Here is a 20,697-nt window from a genome sequence, read left to right as displayed (position 1 = left end):
ATTAGCCGGCTTCAAAATTAATACACAAAATCAGTGCACTTCATGTGTACAAATGACAAACATACCAAGAAAGAAATCAGGAAGCAATCCAGTTCAAAATAGCACCAAAAATTTTGGAATAAATCTAACTAAGGAAGTTAAATTCTTACATAATAAAATTTTAAGATATTGAACAAAGATATTGAAGAAGATAAGAAAAGATAAAAAGTTGTTCATGGATTGGTAGGACTAATACTGGGGAAAAGCTATTACATATTCAATGCAATCTCCATCAATATTCCATTGCAATTTTTCACAGAAATTAATTTTTCTAAAAAATTAGACATGGGAACCACACTCACAAAAAAAATGGAAAGAGGAAAAAAAACTAGGGTAGCCAAAGTATCCTGAACAATGAAAGAACTGCTAAAATAACACCTTTCCTGATTTTAAGTAATACCGTAGATCTATACTTAAAATTATGGTACTGACATAAGCACAGACACAATTCTCAAAGGAATACAAATGAGGACACATATAACCCACATACCTATACCCCCTGAGTTTTGACTAAGAGGCCAAAATTACCCATTGGAGAAAAGAGGGCATCTTCAACAGCTGCTGGTTTTCAAACTGAAGACCTGCATGTAGAACAAAGAGGAGGAATATGGGTATGGAGAGAAAATACTGGACAAAGTAAGACATGATTCAACAGTACAAATGCCAAATCTTCTAGAAACATCTCTAATATCTGAGACTTTAATTTCAAGGGTGTAGTTGTCTTTGTCCCTTATGATCCCTTATTTTTCATGACTTCAAAGCAAGAAACAAATCAATGTCATTGGCAAGTTAAACTATCAGCTCAGAATACTCTCATTCTCCAAACCACATGATCAGCAGCTTTTTACTGTAGTCATTTTCCAAAACCAGGGAAGTGCTTATGCCCTTTTTTACAAGGTAGAAACTTAGCTTCGTATGGTCTTGAAATTTGGGCTCCATTTACATTATTCCAGCACTTAGCTGAAGGCTTTTAATCAATTGTATCTTAATCATATTAGCCAGTATAAAAGAAACTACAGCATTAACTTGCTCAGATATAGGTAAAGAGCAACATTTTTCACTGATTGTAGGAGTGGTAACTTGTGCAACTGCTGTGGAAATCAGTGTGGAGTTTCCTCATAAATCTTAGAATAATAGTCTAACTATAATATTCTTTTGCATATACCCAATAGACATTATATCTTATTATGGAGTTAATTGCACTTCCATGTTCACTGTTGCTCTATTCACAATAACCAGAAAGTAGAAACTGCCTAGATGACCATTGACTGATAACCAGATAACGAAAATGTGGCATATTTACTCAATCAATTATTTAAGTGTTAAAAACTTAAATTATGAAATTCACTGGCATGGAACTAGAAGTAACCATCCTGAGTGAGGTAGCACAGACCCAGAGAACAAAACTAAACAAACAAACAAAAACCATGGCACACAGTTCTTATAAATGAATGTTAACTTTTTTAATCTTTAGGCCTGTGTATAACATTTTGAAGACCAAAATAAGTTGGGAACCATTAAGGAACAGTGGCAGAGGAAGGGATATTTCAAGGAAGGGGGAATATACTGCAGTAACATAAGAGGAAGAAGGAATGATGGAACAGAAAGAATGAAATGGGGTGAGGATGAGAGAAAGGAATAGAGGGCAAGGTAGATGAGGGAATACTGGCAGGGGCAAATGACAATAAAGGCTTATTGAAAAACCCATATAGAAAGCCACTTTAGAACCTTATATATTCACATAAGCATACACATTGATTTAACCTACAGCAGGATGGGAGATAATATCTAGATTCCATATGGCACCGGACATCACAGATTTTATGGTGGCTGATAGTCATGCACACAAACAAAATGGGTCCTGTAGACCTACTTGGAGTTTGAGGTTGGATTCTATAGTCAGTGTTTATAATGCACAGCAATGTGCAACAAAAATAGTTTATAATTTTAAGTCTAAAGCAGATTTTCAAAGTACAATTCTGGAGAGCAGGCTTGTTCAGAGCATAATAGTTCTTTCAGCCAAGGCTAACTCTGTGAGCTTAATCCCTAGGACTCACATGTTGGAAGAAAAGAACACACTCTTGCAAGTTTTTCTCTGACTTCCACATGTGTCATAGCATGAACGTGCTTCCTTCACAAATAAATTGCAATAATGTGTAATAAAATACCATTTAACAACATTCATTAATAATTCAGTGGAGTGAAGTTTCACATTTTCCTAATATCTTTGATAACATATAATATTGCTATTTATAACCATATATAAAAGTCATATCTTCAATGATAAACTAAAATGATAAACTAAAATTAGCTTTCCTAGTATTATCAATTGCATATTAATACCTTTGTACATAATTTTAAGGAAAAATGTAATTTGTTAGATAAATAATATGTGATATGCATGTAAGGTAAGTGTCTTAGTTAGGGTTTCTATTGCTGTGAAGAGACACCATGACCTCTGCAACTCTTATATAGGAAAATATTGAATTTAGGCTGACTTAAAGTTCAGAGGTTTAGTCCATTATCTTTATGGTGGGAAGCTTGACATCATGCAGGCAGACATGTTGCTGGAGAAGCAGTCAAGAGAACTATACTGGGGATTGGCAGGTAGCAGGAAGAGTGAGCCACTGGGCCTGGCTAGAGCTCCTGAAACCTCAAAGCCCCACCTCTAGTGACATTTCCTCCAACAAGACCACACCTACTCCAACAATGCAACAAATCCTAATACTTTCAAATAGTGCAACTCTGTATGAGCTTATGGGGGCCATTTTCATTCAAACCCCCACAGTCAGTAAAGTGAGCACAAAGAATAAAAGAGAAAAGAATGATAAAAATCCTCCTGAGGAGTCATTACAACCGTGGTAATGAACTCACTTCTACATTTTTTTTGTCTTTAAGGACATGTATACCAGGAATCAGAATTGTATCATAGATGTTTTTCTTGTGGGCTGCAAGAATATATTATAGAGTTTCAGCTGGGTATTAAAGCTATACTTTGACCAGTCAAGGGTCTGTTTAAAGGCAAGCCATTAACATGGAATATTTGATGTTATGCAGTTTTTAATATTTCAGCTGTCTTCTGCTATGAAATTCTTGTGTGCTCAAATATTCCCAGACCATTTGGAAAACAGTTCAGCTCCTCAGACCTGCTGAACTTCTAGGTAACTAACTCCCTCCCTGGATGAGCCTAGGAGACAAGAAGGCTGTAGATGCTTTGCTTCTTGTGCAAATGAAGCTCATACCATCCCTAGCCTTCAAGCCTAGTGGCTTTGCATAGCAATTGACTGAAGACAATAGGGCTTTTTGCATAACCAGGTGCATTGAGGACTGGAGCAGAATTCCACATGGCCAGAGAGAGGAGAGGAAGAGTGAAGGGTAAGGTAGGAACAGCTGACACAGAACCACGTGGCCAGAGAGAAGAGAGGAAGACAGAGGTTGATTAGAGGGTAAAGCACATCTCTTGTAGAGTTTATCAGGGCCAGGGGTAAGGAGCCAGAGAGGATATAGATGGAGGAAAAAGGAATGGAGGAAACGAAGATCAGGTCAAAAGCATAAGAGCTTACTAAAACTATGAGTACAGGAAAACTTGGCACAGAGAGGAGCTGAATACGAGGACAGGGCTGAAACTGTAGATAGAATTGACTTAGAAGAATAAAGTGAATGGACTAAAGAACTCAATGTGCTTAGATTTATTTGATATCCCTCAGATTAGTATTGTTAGCCACTTGTAGCATCTGTTCTGGACCCTGATAGAAATCTCCTCAAGGCAGGCACTTGAGGGAAATTTGTTGTGTTTTAATGAGGGCTTTTAGATATTATGATGTAAAGATAGAAAAAGTAAGTCTGGGAACACCTCATTCAGGTCTGTCATTCAGGACAGAACACCCATTCCTCTTCTTAGAGAATATCCTTCTTGAGTAGAGAACAATTGATCAGTATATTTGTATTTCATAGGGGTACATTTTTATCTTCAATAATAAGATAAACTATTGGGTTATTAGTATTGAAAATAATCTAGTCACACATTTAATGTTTTAGTTAGCTATGATTCACATATCTAACTCATACATGGTTCAGTTCATGATATTCCCTACATGTTTCATCATAAATATTGGCTAAAAGACTTCCACTTGAGGGATTGTGACTCCAACCCACCCACATAAACTCTGACCTATCATTTGCCCTGCCTACAAGATATGCTAAAACAAAGTTGGCACAGAAATTATGGGGTAATCAACCGATGACTGCTCCAGCTTGAGACCCATACTATGAGAGGGAGTCTATCCCTGGCAAAGCCTGGAGGGCCAGAACAGCTCAGAGACCTAAGATAGAACCAAACACAACTGGCAAAAAAGAAAAAAGTTCAATGAAATGGTTCCTAATGATATTCTGCTGTACTCATAGATAGTTGCCTAGCACAACTGTCATCAGAGAGGCTTTGTTGTGCCTGTGTCTTGAATTCCCCAGAGACCACCAAGGAGCCAGTTTCTGATGCAATCACATAAGGGTCTTTTTATTTTCAGGTTTGAACCTGGACCACCCTATGTTCTGACACAGGAAAAGGAGGGAAATGCCGCAGTGGCCAGGGGCTCAGGGGTAGGAGGGTTTTTAAAACTCAGGAATCCCTTAAAACATTAAACTGGAAGCTATAATATATACACAGAGGAACCATGCAGACCCTGTGCATGCTGTTTCAGTCTCTGTTAGTTCTCCTGTGCTTTGATAATGTTTCATTAGAGAGCTTTGTTTTTTTTTTGGTGTCCTCTATCTCCACTGGCTCTTAAAGTTTTTTCATCTCCTCTTCCACAGGGATATCAGAGCCTGAGGGGAGGGATTTTATGTTGGCATTCTGTTTAGGGCTGATTGTTTCATGGTCTCTTTGTACAATGTCTGGCTGAGGGCCTCTGTATTTGTTCTGATCCTCTGGAGCTTGAAGTCCTGTGACAGTGGCTGAGCAAGGTATTGATCTATGAGTACAGCAGAATGTCAATAATAGTAATTTTATTACTATATATTTTTAAATATCAGTATCATTTCCTTATCCTAAGTTTGTGGGCTATCTATTCACAAGTTCTTGGTCACCTAAGCAGTGTTAAGTAGGAGTTTCATCATGAGGAGTATGCCTTAAGTCAATTCAGATATTGACTGGTTGCTCCAACAAGTTTTGTGCCATATTTCACTAGCATATCTTGTTATCAGAACACCATTGTTGATCTAAGGGTTTGTGGGTGGATTGATGTTCATGTTTCTCTTTGGTAGCATGCAGTGTTTTATCTTCTACCAAAGACACTAGAACTTAGTTTTCATATTTCTTTTTAAGCAACAGCTTGACTTCTTTATTTTCAGTGAGTTCTGTCGATCTTGTCTTCAGCAATGGGGCCTTGCCACAAGTTTCTGGAGAACAACAGCTTGGATTATTTGGGCATTCTAAGGGCACCCCTTAGCCAACATTAGATTATATGTGACCTAATTCTGAACTAGAAGCTTCATTCTGACAAGAGATGGCCAGTTGGGGTTCTGTCTCTCCTATTATTTAGCAAATTCATTTAGATCAACCTTAGGTCCAAAGGAAAGTCCACTTCCCAAAACTCTAAAAGACAGTTTGAACACTCAGAAATGAGCTCTGTCTTCAATAAGAATCTTCCTTCTTCAATAGGAAGATTTCTGGTCCTTAGATAAAATTCAGCATTCCTCAGGAACTTGTTAAACTTGTTCCCATCTGCAAAAATGAATCACAGCCTTTACCTCTAGCAGAAGGGACATATGGCTATCTGTGGCATTTATCACCTTCAGTATCAGTACCCAGATGGCAGCTCACAACTATGTATAACTCCAGTTTCAAGGTATCTGACACAACTATTTATGCATGCAAAACACCAATGCACATAAAATAAACATAAATATAAAAGGAGAGCATGCTATGTGACTTCACTACCATCTTGATTAAAGTGACCATGTGGTATAAACAAACACATCACCCAGTGTTGTGCCCAGATCGCGACCCCCAGAGAGACCACCAAAGACGAGCATGCCGGAATGCAAAAGCAAGGTTTAATTCTGGATATACAGGCCTAGGCAGGGACTTCATCCAATACATCCAATGCAGTGGAGGCTGGAGGAAGTGCCCACCTGTCTGCAAGCTCAGTTTTTAAAGGGAAAAATCACAAGGTTACATCATTTAGGGGTGCTAGTATGAGTACAATTCTGATTGGCTCACTTCTAGGGGCTTTCTACAAATCATGGCTTAATCTTACTTCTAAGGGAGTGGTTACCCGCCACCACTTCTCATTGGCTGCCCTCAGGTGGGGACACTTTTATGGTAAGTTACCCTGGAAACCAGGGTTGGAACATTCTATGGTCCGGCAGTCATTACCTCGTGACTACCTTGTGACTCTGTACTTTTACACTTCCTGGTTTCTGGAATCTGGACTGACTTGTTTCAGTAACTATTGGCCTATTCCTAGAAGGAGAAATCTTAGGCCTTAGTTTTTGGGTGAAAGCATTTTGGGCTTATTTCTAAGATGGCTCATTTTGGTCTCACACCCAAAAAACTTCTTAGCCTTCCTATACCCTCTGCTTATAACTGTATCTCCCTTTCAGACTAAGGAGGCAACATCAAGTCTGAAAGACATTTTGGATTAAGATGGAATTTTGATTTTTTTTTTTGCTGAGAGTAATACTAACAGATGAAGACAAAGCCATTAACAAGTTTATGAAAAATAGGACTTAAAAACAACATATGTTTGATGAATAAGGTACATTTGATTAAAGTTTATCAATTCCTAAGGCTATAAAAGTCTACTCAGGTTAACAGAAACTGACTACTACTATGTCTACTACTTATATGTTTATTTATTGTGTTGAATACCAGGCCTCTACAAAATTTTAGGTAATCAACAACATACATTTGATGAATAAAATATGTTTGATAAATATGGTTTATAAATTCCTAAGGTCTGTTCAGGCTAGTAGAAACTGACCTGGGAATGTATGTCTGACATCTTTATCTTCAGTAAATTTTAAGTTTTAGCAATTTGGAAAGGGTCATGCCTAAAACTGTGACATTTTGAAGAGATCAGGAAAATAAGTTTCCCAGTCTCTCTGTGGACTATATTTAAGATTTAGAGTTTTATTTTAATGCTAAAAAATCTTTAACTCAAAATTTTAGTGATTAAACTTAACAGGAATAAAACTGTAAAATTCCAATCTTATAAAAGCTACTAACTTGTAAACTGTTACAAGTAATAAAGACATGCAAGTTAAGCCAGATTGTGGTGGCACAGTCCTTTAAACCTAGCATTCTGGATGCAGAGGCAGGTAGATCTTTTGAGTTTTAAGTCTACAGCATGAGTTCCAGAACAGCCAAGGCTACATAGTGAAATCCTGTCTCAAACCAAATAAGATAGAGAAAGAAAGACATGCAATTTAATAATCAGTCACCTTATAAATGATCAAATTATTTAGTGTGCTCAAGCACAAATGTAATCCATTTACTGAAACAAATTTTAGCTGTCCATGTAGGTTGTCAAGTTTAAGCATGAAGCAAGTAACTAAAAATAAGCAAAGTTAGTTTAAAATCAGGTACACTCAGTAGATTAGGTGATGGCCCTCAAATCCCTCTGAGAGATTTGCTTAATATGGCATTTAAGGTGGTAAGTGTAAAATGCTTCCCCTGATAGACAACAACAGCTTCTGGGAGCAGCAGCTGAGAGTATCTCTAAGGATGCGCAGCAATGGACTCCACCTGGAGCTTACTTTAATTTTAGTAACATTAACCACCCCATGCTTTGCTCATCCCCAGGGCCTTGCCCAAACTCTGGACACTGTTGGTACACTATCAGGCAATGTACAAGTTGTGCCCACACAACCACTGGGTCACGACCATCCAAGATACCTATGGAAGTCAGGACCTTATGTGAGGTTCCTGGAGAACAGTGAAAGTTTGACTTCAGTAAAGGAAAACTGGGCCACAGTGAGTGTAAGTACCTCCTTGTAGGTGTAGATACTTTCTTGGTTTGGATAGAGTCTTATCTCACCATATCAGAAACAGCGTATGTTGCAGAGGTTACTGTGTTACATGAATTAGTTCCCTGATTTGGCATCATATTGGTAATAGGGTCTGAAAATGGCATGTTTTTCATAACCCAAATCTCTCTATTACTGGTTTTAGGAATAATATGAAAAATATACTCTGCTTATAGACCTAAGAGACTAGGAAAGATAGAAAGATTATCAAAATTCTGAAGGAAACCCTAACCAAATTAACAATAGAGATGTATGGAGTTTGGATGAGTCTCCTTCCCTTAGACTTCCTACAGGCATGATGTATTTCTTATTCTTGAAGATTTTTCTCCTTGACTTTCTTTTTCCACAGAATTCCTCCCCTCCTACCTGGACTACAAGATGTATGTTCAGCTGAAACTTCTTACCATTTCCTTCTCCAGTCCCTCCAGACCATGCAACACATTCTACAGCATGTTCACAAAACTGTGGAAGAAACCAAGCCAAGAGACTCAGACCTGACTGCTTACCCCTACAAGGGCAGGGATGCTGCCTGGGTTAAGAGACATCATCCAAAGATACTTGAGCCTTGCTGGAAGGGGCCATATCCTGTGGTCCTCACCACACCCACCACAGTTAAGTCTGCTAGGATCACTCCCTGGATTCATCACACCCATTTCAAGCAGGCAACAAACATCCTTGACAGGTAGACCATCGCTTGTTCAGAGGATCCTTTAAAAGTTAATTTACCTGATTCCCAGAGGTGGATCCTGGTCCACAATTTCTATACAAAACATAAAAATGCCTGAATACCAGCAAGCATGGCTCCCCTTTCTATTATGTCCTCTGCCTTAACTATCCTGTTCTAGGACAAAAAATTAGAAGTAAAACCTACTAAACTAGGGGGCATTTACATTATAATATCTGGGTAAAATTAGCTCATATTATAAATACTACTGATTTCTATCTAAAAGAATTTAAATGCTAAAAAATTAAGCTCTTTTCTTGTTCCTGATTTATGTCTGTCCAGGACATTGCTAATATACCCTTCTTAACCCCTCAACAGACATTCCTAGCCCTATCAGTTATAAAGATTCTTACAATTGAGGAAAGACTTCTTATGACAAAGCACTAGATGCTATAGAACTCCATATTCCTTATGTTATAGTACATACAAATCACACATGTGCTAATGTATATTTGCACACAGAAATGCTTACACATCTCCATGGTACAAATAAATTGTTCACACATTGAATTCATTTTCTACAGAACAGCCCATATTCTTTTATGTGAAGGATGATAGTGAATAATGCACTTAAAACTCACTTGTCTCATAATACCCTTTGTTGTTTAAAAAGACTTCTTATTTTCTCAAAAATCCAGGAAATCAAAGGTCCTATAAGACACATGTATTGAGGGCAGACCCAACCCAAACCCTGACTGGAGACTCTGATAATGTAGCCCTTCTCTTTGAAGCCCAGGATGAGGCCGTCACACTCTGTGTACAAGGTCTTCCCCAGTCTGTCTAGATACACTGATGAGCAGCGTAGCCCAATGGCCTGTAAAATAGCTAATGGCTTCAATCATACTTCCATGTCTATTTCCTTATTAAAGAATAGAAAAATATTGACAAGTTACTAGAAAACAAAGCCACTATTAATTACCCTCTGTTACTTGATGATTACCAAATTTTACCTGGGTAAAGCAGGTTTTTTCTCTTTTCTTTAATCTATCTTGCTGTTTTATTCATCCTAATGTTCCTTTGTGTATGTCAATGTCTACTTATTTTTATTCTCCTCCCCTTTCCAATCAGAAGAAAAAGACATTGCAGGTATCGAGGGTCCAAAAATTAAATTCCCAAGACTATGAGATGACAATTAGACTCATTCTTCTAGAGCTAGTAGGGAATGAGTGGGCTACTGAAGTATAGTATGCTATCTTGTGAAAGTATACTTAAGAATACTTTAAAATGCCAAAACTATCTTGGGTAAACTGGTCTCTGGTCATGTAGACCAGCCATAAATTCTTCTACAATCTGTCCATTACTTCAAGATTATGAGAACTGCCTGACCACTAAATGTTATATCTGAACTTCTGTAAACAGTGCTTTCTTGCTGAAGATTTCAACAGCTGCCTTTATTATGTCATGATTGTGTTTCTTGTCTTTAAAACTCAAACAATTGGAAGCCACACCTGTTTCCCACTACTCTGCTTGAGACAGCCCTGTCAGTGGTGAATATAGGCACCATGTGATTTGACTTACTCAGACCTTTCAGGTGTTTTGTTTTGATTTTTTTTTTTGGTTGTTAGAGACAGTGTTTTACTGTGTAGTTTTGGTGCCTGTCCTGGATCTCACTCTGTACACCAGGCTGTCCTCAAACTCACAGAGATCTGCCTGGCTCTGCCTCCCAAGTGCTGGGATTAAAGGTGTGTGCCACTGCCACCCAGCAGGTGTTTTGTTCTTTAGGTACCCCATAACCATGCATATTTACCTTACAGACAGGATTCTCATTGAAAAATATAAAATCACAAAGCAGGATTCAATATAAAAATAAACTGAAGCTATCATGCTGCTATTAGTCACTAAAATTTTGCTTATAACTCTCATTTTATTTAAAAGAACTTGATTTTCAGTCATCAACCACCTACTTCAAAAGAAGTGTTTAATTGGACAGTCGCTCCCACTTATTAATTTATTTTTTTTATATTTTAACCAAAACTACTATTTTACTTTTTGATCACTTTGTAATTGGGTTAAAATCTGACTTTAAGATAGAGAATTACAACTTCAATTTATAGTTTCCTAATGTGAGTGAAAACTTAATCTGAAATTATTTTGATTGGCTTACAAGTAACAACATTTTTAAAACTCTTAGAGTACACTTTTGAACAAAGATTAGTATATTTCTCAATCCACAACAGAGAAGCTTTTTATTTTGTGAATAGCAATTAGTATCAGACCTAAAAGCTGGCAATGAGCAGATAATAAAAGTTTATGTTGTGCTTGGTTCTAAATGAGACATTTATATCATACCCCTTCCTCCCAAGTCTCAAAGATTAACCCAGAAAAGGGGATAGAATGAGTATAAGTGTCAGAAATAGTGGATGTCTTCAGGGACATAGTATTTTATGGATGCGACAGTACTGTTGAATGCATGAACTCACAGCTGCTGGGATTGGAGGTACAAAACCTGTAAACCAGCCAAATTTTTAGCACACACTGAGAAGTGGTTCATTTAATCTTATCCCTAGATGAGAATCTATTGACAAATGATGTTTGCGGGCAGGGAGATTACATTTTCTTCAGGGATGTGGTCCCTTAGAACAATCTGTACTCAAGTAGATGGTCTTATGCATATGTACATGCAGGAAACACTGAGTGGACTCATTTGAATTTTTTCTTTTATAAAAGAACAGCATATGCATTTGGGAGTGAAGAGTGGTAGTGGCAATTAGGGGGGTAGTTTGAGGAAAAGTATTTTACCAAAACATATTAAATGTATTTGTGAACTTCTCAAACAATAAAAATGTGGGGCAACAGCAAATTGAGTTTTATGCATCTAGTACTAAACTAAAAGAATGCATTATAATTTTGAGTAGAAAATACATTTTTAAAGGAAATGTGGACCATAAAACTGGTTCACAGTCAATTATACTTTTGCCAACCCTGACAACTTTAGTTTCATCCTCATCATGCACATGGTGGAAGGGTAACAGACATCTGTAGGTTTCCTGTGACTTTCACACATGTGCCATATATGTGGATACCTCTTTCAAACACCCATACTAAGTTAGTAACCTGTAATAAAAGTGTAATTAGCATCATCTAGTAAGAATTTGTCACAGACGTTTTATAACTTAACCAATACTAATATTTATTATTATATATAGGATAGATTTCAATGATAAAATACAAATCAACTTTCCTTCTATCAATAATCAATATATTTTTCTTCATAATTGTAAAGGACACTGTAATTTTTTTAGAGAAACTGTTCATGATATATATATATATATATATATATATATATATATATATATATATAGTCAGTAAAACACAGACAATGCCTAGTAATGACAGAGACTACAGGGATAAAGTCTCACCAGCATGACTACCTAAGCATGAGCTGAACGAGGACATTATATAAGCTAATGTGGACAGGGGAAAGCTCCAAAGACTTCTACACTACACGAAGATGTAGTCAAAAGTTTTCTCTGGTTCCACCTGGCCCCATGGTCCTGCAGCCACTTATAAAATAATCATTCAGAGGCTTAATATTATTTACAAACTGTATGGTCTATGGCAGACCTCTTGCTAGCTAACTTTTATATCTTAAATTAACCCATTTTTATTAATCTATGTTTTGCCATGTGTTCTGTGATTTACCAGTCTGTTGGCATGTTGTTCCTTGTACAGCAGGCTGGCATCTCCCCAGAATTCACCTTTTGCTTTCCTGTTTCTCTCCTTTCCCACTTGCCTCTAAGCTTCTTTTCCATAGGCAAAAGTAGCTTATTTATTAACCAATGGGAACAACATATATTCACAGCATACAGAAAGACATCCTCCAGCACAAAGAACTACAGGCAATTTAGGAATGCAATGAGTAGTCTAAATAGTCTTCCCCAGGTAATATCACAGCAGTTGGTTATCCAATACCAAATGGCCAGTTCTGAAAAAAAATATTTTATATATATATATATATATATGCATATTATTCAGACTGAGCAGATTGTTTTTAGGGATACATATATGTATATACATATATGTATATAACATTAATTAATAAAAGAACAAGGCCATGAAGTTAAAAGAGAACATAGAGAGTATAGTAAAAGAATTGGAGGCAGGAGTGGGGTGGAGTAAAATATGTAATAATATGATTTCTCAATGAATTAAATAAATAATAAAAATACAGATATCTGGAAAAATAAATGTGTGGGAATCCATTTTCAAGTTCCTAGTGGCTTTACCCAGCAGGTATGCATAGAGAAAGTGATTGGACCTCTGGCCTGAGTGCAGATGTCTGAGATGGTCTGCAATTGGCTGTGCTGGGGAAAGGTCTTTTGTTCTGCCCCTTGGTGTTTCTATAAATACCTTAGGGCAGAGGCAGTTAGGGCCCATTGGAATAGGTTCCAGGCCCTCTCGAGGCTATCCTGTAATTTGTATCTATTTATCTCCACATTCTAAATCCTTCTATCTAATATTTCCTACTGCTTTCACTAAAGAAAACTCTGGGGAACTGTGGGGTTGGTGGGTAGCTGCCCTGCATCAATGATGAAAATTCTCCCAAGGAGTCATTACATCAGTGATGATGAAATCACATCTATGCTTTCTGTCTGTCCTCAATGACAGGCCCTCCAAGGATTTTTGGTGAAAGTGGGAGTGAGGTCCTGCCAGTGGAAAAGGGAATGTCCAGTGTTGAAATGGAATATAAATATTAAATAGGAGGACAGAGGGTTTTATTCTCAGGAGAAAAGAAAAATGGACTGGAAGGATGTCTGATGTTGTAGCACAAAAATCTCCTCTATCAAGATTTCTGTCTTTCTATCCTTATCTCAATTTCTATCTATGAAAAATAAGTAAGGTAGAGTGTAGCATTATAGTGCAGGAAAACTTAAGTGTATAAAGTAGTGTGGAAAAAATTTACTTAAGTTAGGCAACTAGACAGAGAAACTAAGTCTTCAAACTAGCTTTTGGGGCTATGAATGCAATCTAGGATAAAAATATATCTTCTTTGAGCTTAATGGATAGAGAAAAGCTCTTTTTCGAACTTAGTGGGCAGGAAAAAAGATTCCTATGGAAGATTTTTGGTCTGGGGACAGCTAAAATACTAAGTCCAAGTGGCAGGAGAAAGTGACTCTCACTGAGACAAAAAATGTGGGTGTAAGAAGCCAAAGTACAGAAATTTTGGGAAAAGTTGGTCTTTCTCTCTTGGAAAAAATCTTTCTGTTAAACTAAAATCATTTCTTGAAAAGTTTGGTAAAATCTCTCTCTAAAAAGCCTTAATCTTTCTCAAACTAAAAGCTCTCTTAAACTTAAGCTAAAGACATTCAGAACTCTCTCAGAAGATTAATGTTCTATTTTGTTAGTAAGAAATGCAAATGGTATACTAAGAGATTACTTTAAAGTGTAAAGAATTTTTATTAAGAAACTGCTTTTGGATGTTTGTTAAAAGTTTTCAAAGTGTTAATGGTTAGATTGAGAATATTGCTTTTCAATATGGATTTGGAGGAATTACAACTGTATAAGTTTGGGTTTTTTAAATGGGCTTGACATTTTGTTTAAAAGAATTTATAAAGAAAAGGAGGAGTTATGAGCAAACTAAGGTTGAATGTATGTTTGCGGAAATTATGTTTAACCTATTGATATTCATGCACCCTGATTTTGTGAAGTTAAGGAAATATTTAAGTTTGATGTGAATGCATCAGAAGTTTTCCCTGTGTTCTGTTAGCAAGAAAATTCAAATGATTCTATTAAGAGTTAGAGTTGTAAGACTGAGAAAATTGTAACTATGTATAGCATCATATATGTTAATTTAAATGATTCTGTTAAGAGTTCCCTTTGAGATGTAAGATTGAGAGAATTGTGACTATGTATAGCAATACTTATGTTAACCTGTTACTGGTAATGATGAAATAAGGGATTCTTTAAGTTTGCAATTGCATTCAGAGAATTTGGTTTAGAAAAGGCTGGATGCAGCTAAAGACTTCTGTAGTCACCTTGGACCTAATCCAAAAAAGAAATGCCATCTTTATCATCCTCTACTCCTATATTGGGAGGTGTAACAGCTATGAGATTACTGTGAGCTCTTAATAAGAAGTTATTTTTTATGTATTAAGAAAGGGGGACCTGTTGGAGCCCATTTTCAGGTTCCTAGTGGCTTTACCCAGCAGGTCTGCATAGAGAGGATGATTGGACCATGGGCCTGAGTGCAGGTGTCTGAGATGGTCTGTATTTGGCTGTGCTGGGGGAAGGTCTTTTGCTCCATCACTTGGCATTTCTATAAATACCTTAGGGCAGAGACAGTCAGGGCCCATTGGAATAGGTTCCAGGTCCTCTCAAGGCTATCCTGTATTTTCTATCTGTTAATCTCCACTCTAAATCCTTCTATCTAATATTTCCTGCTGCTCTCACTCAAGAAAACTCTGGGGAACTGTGGGGTTGGTGGGTAGCTGCCTTGCATAAATGATGAAAATTCTCCCAAGGAGTCATTACATCAGTGATGATGAAATCACATCTATGCTTTCTGTCTGTCCTCAATGACAGGCCCTCCAGGGATCTTAATAATAGTGTCATAGCTACTCTAATGAGGACCTTTGGATATTGAACCCTTAGGGAGACATAGAGAGTCTGTGAATATCTTATTCAATAGATCTGCCTACTTCAGGAAGAAAAATCTCTCCTTCCTCCTATAGAAGATATGGCCTGACCAGTCAATATTTACTCACTCTATCCATTTTTCACACATAGGAATTTTTTTTTTTTATCTTCCAGAACTAGGTAAGTCCTTAATTGTCATTTCTCATCACATTAAGTGTAGTTAATGTTTTGATCAGGTATGATTCATATATCCAACTCATTAATGGATCAATACTTGTTATTTCTGATGTTCTTTATAGATATAGTTGCAAATAATATAAAGTTCCATGTCTTTTAAAGTTCAGATGTATGAGCAATGTTCCATAAGGCATTTAGCATTATGTCGCTTCTTGATTTTCATAATTCTCATGCTGTATGTGTTCTCTGTTTAATTTTTCCAACTTCTACTGCCTGTAATTCTTTCTGGTAAAATTTTAGAGCCCCGTAAGGGTTTATGGCTGAGAAATCAGAATAAAATGGCAAAAAATGGTACTATGTTTTGATTTCCGTGATGAGTGCTTTTATTCTGTTTACTTCTAGTGACAAAACAGTCTCTTGGTGTTCATTGAGAGATATAAAATATTGACATTAAATTGAAAAATATTGAAATAAAACATTGAAATACAATTGAATATTTGTTTATATCCAGTGTGAATGGTATGATAAAAGTGAATGGTAGAAAGAGTACTGTGAATAGGCTATTTAAACACATACAGTCAGCTATTTTCTACTGTGCAAACACAGCACCCAAATCTCACTGCTTGAAAAATCATGTGTTCTCATTTGTATCATACTAAGTCTCTGAGTTCCATATTACATCAATTAATAAGTAATGGCTTAGATACTTACATATCCCACAGTAGTTCCACAAGGACATAAGTGGAATCCTGATTGTCTTATATATGTCACATAGGAAAGTTATCTGCTGGAGTTTTATATCCTGAGCACCAACACAATTCATACATGACTAAATGTTCTCTTGTATAAACAGTGTGATAGTGAAAAATTAGAAGTCTCAATTAGACACTATCTTTCCACATCTAAATGGAAATCCAATATTTGGTGACCGTTTCTTAGAAATATCATAATTTTGTTCTCAAATTTTCTTTTTGTACTCTGTGGGAGACTTCTGATTGAAAAGGTGAATCTTCATTTCATTCATTTTAGCACTTAGAAAAAAATGTATGAATGAGTTAATGTCTAAGAAAATCTTTCAAGAAAAATTGGAAAGATAAAAAAAAGAAGAGATATTATTTCTGCTGGTGGGAGGTCAAGCTAGGACACACATTATGAAGTCAATTATGCAGGTTTTTCACAAATCTGAAAACTGCCGTATGAAACCTACCACTTTACACAGGCCAGGGCATATAGCTAAGTATCTATATATCCTGTCCACAGAGTACTTTATATTCATGTTCATTGCTGATGTATTTATAGTAGAAGTGGATAGATAAACGGACAATGAAAATATGGTACATATTAACAATGAACTTTATTCACTGTGATGAAAAAGTCAATTATAAAATTTGTGAATGAATGAATAGATCATATGAAATGAGATAACAAAGCTGAAAAGATACATATAATATAGTCTGTCTCGTATGCTGTTATTAGTTTTAATCTATCTCTATCTCTCCCTTTCTCCCTCTGTTCCTGTGTGTGTGTGTGTGTGTGTGTGTGTGTGTGTGTGTGTGTGTGTGTACAGGTTTAATATGGGGACATGCTATAAAGGCAGAAGGAAGCAAGAGAATGCAGATGTTATGAGGAAGTGGGGAGGCAAGATATGGACACAGAAAAAGGACTATAGGAGGTGAAATGAAATACAGGGTCTGAGTGATGGCACAGACTTATTTATAAAAATGTGGTGTTCAAATCTATCACTTTTGAAGGTATTTATAGATGTAAAGAAGTTTCCCCATCTCCATCACACTTCTCCATCCCCATCACACTTTTTAAAAGTTCTCTTCAATGGATTCGTGTCTAGTCTGTTACCTTTTTAGGGGGAATAGGAGTTGTCACAGAAGCCTTACATGTCCCTCCCTTTCAACTGTGCCTCTGCAGTCATTAATATCACAGATAAAGTAGCCTCCTAACTCAGCCACAGCGTGGATCATGGTCAGCCACATGTTTTCTGGCTACAGCACAGACCACAAACTTGGCCCCTTGCTGGAGTAGGACCACAGACCTCAGAAACAAGTGGATCATGAACATCAACATGGCCTCAGGTGACAGCACAGGCCACTCCATCAATATGGCTTCTGGCTGCCTGGCAGGGTTATGGAAAGGGTAGAACTATGTTCTATTTAAGGGGCAGGCCACTGAGTTTGACCGTGCTTGAGAGATACATACATAACACAAATTGGACTTGTATTTTTTCTTAATTTTTTATCTCATTTTTATTTTTACTTTTTTAGGAGGGTCATAAGGATGGAGGGGGAGACATAGAAGGACTGGAAAATAAGTGTGATTGGAGTGCATGATGTGAAATTCCCAGAGAATAAATAAAAATGTTATGTTGAAAAAAAGATTTCAAGACCATGATATAATTTTGTTCTTTTTTGCTTCTTTAATTAATGAAAGATTGTTTTGTAGTGGGAAAATAAGTTACACTCAAATGACAAATAAAAAAGGAAGTGGGATCTATTGTTTTTTTATATATTATTCAAGTGTTCTCAAAATGTATTTCACTATAGGTTATGTTTTGTAGATACCTAGGGATCAGAAATGACATAATTTCAATTATTTCATTGTGATAATAATTTTGTGGCTACTGGAATAAAAGGAATTTTCACTTTAAAAAATATAAACTCTCCATTACAAAATAATCCATTTACAGAAAGACCTCTTCTTAATGAAAATATGTGTAGACTTTATTTAAAATTGTATTTAAACAAAAAGGTGCTGTGGGATGGTCTGTATGTCTAATGTGTGCTCTTATTGGTCAATAAATAAAACACTGATTGGCCAGTGGCCATGCAGGAAGTATAGGTGGGACTAACAGAGAGGAGAATTGAGAGAACAGGAAGGCGGAGGGAGACACTGCCAGCCGCCACCATGACAAGCAGCATGTGAAGACGCGGGTAAGCCACAAGCCACGTGGCAAGGTATAGATTTATAGAAATGGATTATTTTAAGATGTAAGAACTAGATATCTAGAAGCCTGAGCCATTAGGCCAAACAGCTTAAATAATATAAGCGTCTGTGTTTATTTTATAAGTGGGCTCCAGGAATGGCAGGACTTGGCAGGAGCTGGAGAGAAATTCTCCAGCTACAAAAAGGCACTGAAAAAGGAGAAGATGATGGGGGGAATGTTTTTGCAGAGGAAAATAATTATGCCTTTATGTTTTTAACATGGGAATGGTAAATATTTTCATTTATTATCTATTACCTCAAAAATCAACATATATTAAGCCTCCAATATGACTTACAAAGTAAAGTCTCCTGTTGTTCAGGTTGATATCCTGACTCCTAACTCAAAGCTCATGAGGCAAAGGGAGAGGCTTGATGCCTATAAGTTCCATTCTGACCTCTACACATATGTCAATGTGCAAGAACTTCCCCTTCCAAATATAAAAAATAAGTGAAAAAATCAGCATGTATTAAAACCAAGTTCATGAAATTTTAAATATTATCTACTAGTCTATGTCTTAAATGAGTCTGAAGAATATGCCTGGGTTTAGAGTAAAATTTTTATTTCTAACCTGTCCCCAAGTGATGCTGAAGCTTGGTGTCCCTACATTTTATTTCACATTGTGTTTCTATTAGGTTGAGCAATAACATGGAAACTAGAAACCAAACAGGCATCTTCTACTTTTTTCTACTGGAACTAACTCATGATACTACAATGGAGCCCCTCATCTTTGGCCTCTTCCTGTTTACATACCTGGTCACCATTCTGGGAAATCTGCTCATCATTCTTGCTGTCAGCTGTGACTCTCATCTACAAACACCCATGTACCTCTTTCTCTCCAAACTTTCGTTTACTGACATCTGCCTAAGTACAACCACAGTCCCAAATATGCTGAAGAACATCCACACACAGGATCAGAGCATCAGCTACACAGGCTGCCTCACTCAGGCCTGCTTTGTTTTAAATTTTGCTGTTTTAGAAAGTTGTGTCCTTGCTGCAATGGCTTATGACCGCTATGCAGCTATTTGCCATCCCTTGAATTACACAGTAATTATGAACCCAAGCTTCTGTGCTATGCTAATTCTATTGTCCCTCATAATTAGCATTGTGAACAGCTTATTACAGTGTCTGATGGTATTGAGGGTCTCATTTTGCACAAACTTTGAGCTTCCTCTATTCTTCTGTGAACTTGCTCAGGTCATCAAGCTTGCCTGTTCTGATACCCTCATCAATTACATCCTGATATATCTTGCAACATTTATATTTGGTGGCATTCCAATATCTGGAATCATTTTCTCTTATACTCGAATTGTCTCTTCAATTTTGAGGATATCTTCAATGAAAGGAAGATATAAAGCCTTTTCCACTTGTGCGTCTCACTTTTTAGTTGTATCTTTATTCTATGGTGCAGCAGTAGGGGTTTACATCAGCTCTGCAATTACGGTTTCACCTCAGATAACTACAGTGTCATATATGATGTACACAGTCCTCCCACAAATGTTGAACCCCTTTATTTATAGTCTAAGAAATAGGGACATGAAGAAAGCCTTGGGGAAACTTATGACAAAGGTATGTTGCCTTCAGTGATATGTTAATTGATTTTGGCTTGAGTTATTCATAGATTACACCAAAAAAGAATTTCTGGTGAGTCAGAATATCTGAATGTTGCTGTGATCTTTTATATGCCACACTGACAAAAAAAATCTATGCATACATTTTCTTTGATTTGTTATTTTTCTATTTTTTTGATCTTGATACAGTTTTGACAAGTTATATTCAAAATATAGATGGGATATCTTTTCTCATGCCAAATATCAGAAACAGGTAAACAGTTTCTCATTTTCATCATTTTATCATATATAAAACCAGATCTAGATAAGTAAATATATTGATAGATATAAATAACACACACACACAAATATGTGTGTGTGTGTGTATGTGTGTGTGTGTGTGTGTGTGTGTGTGTGTGTGTGTATGTATAATAACAACTGAAGAAGAGTCAATGCATTTGAGAGGGAAGAGGAATGCATTAGAAGGATTGGAGGGAGAAGATGACAATGTCAATGATGTAATTATATTTTAAAACAATATTATCAGAATTTTTAACTGGAAAAATGAATTGACTTTTTCTTTTCTTTTTCAAGACAGGGTTTCTCTGTAGCTT

The 20,697-nt window shown here is 36.6% G+C and overlaps 1 protein-coding gene across 1 annotated transcript; it reads left to right on the top strand.

The window, feature by feature from the left end:
* The first annotated feature begins 19,166 nt into the window (after positions 1-19,166).
* Positions 19,167-20,120, top strand: LOC131914087 (olfactory receptor 7G2-like). The gene has a single exon (XM_059266680.1). The coding sequence runs from the start codon at positions 19,182-19,184 to the stop codon at positions 20,118-20,120; it is 939 nt and encodes a 312-aa protein (XP_059122663.1). The 5' UTR covers positions 19,167-19,181.
* Positions 20,121-20,697: the final 577 nt, after the last annotated feature.

This window comes from Peromyscus eremicus, chromosome 7 (genome assembly GCF_949786415.1).
Source record: "Peromyscus eremicus chromosome 7, PerEre_H2_v1, whole genome shotgun sequence".
NCBI lineage: Eukaryota > Metazoa > Chordata > Mammalia > Rodentia > Cricetidae > Peromyscus > Peromyscus eremicus.
Note: the sequence above shows the minus strand (reverse complement) of the source record. Positions and strands in the feature narration are given on the sequence as shown.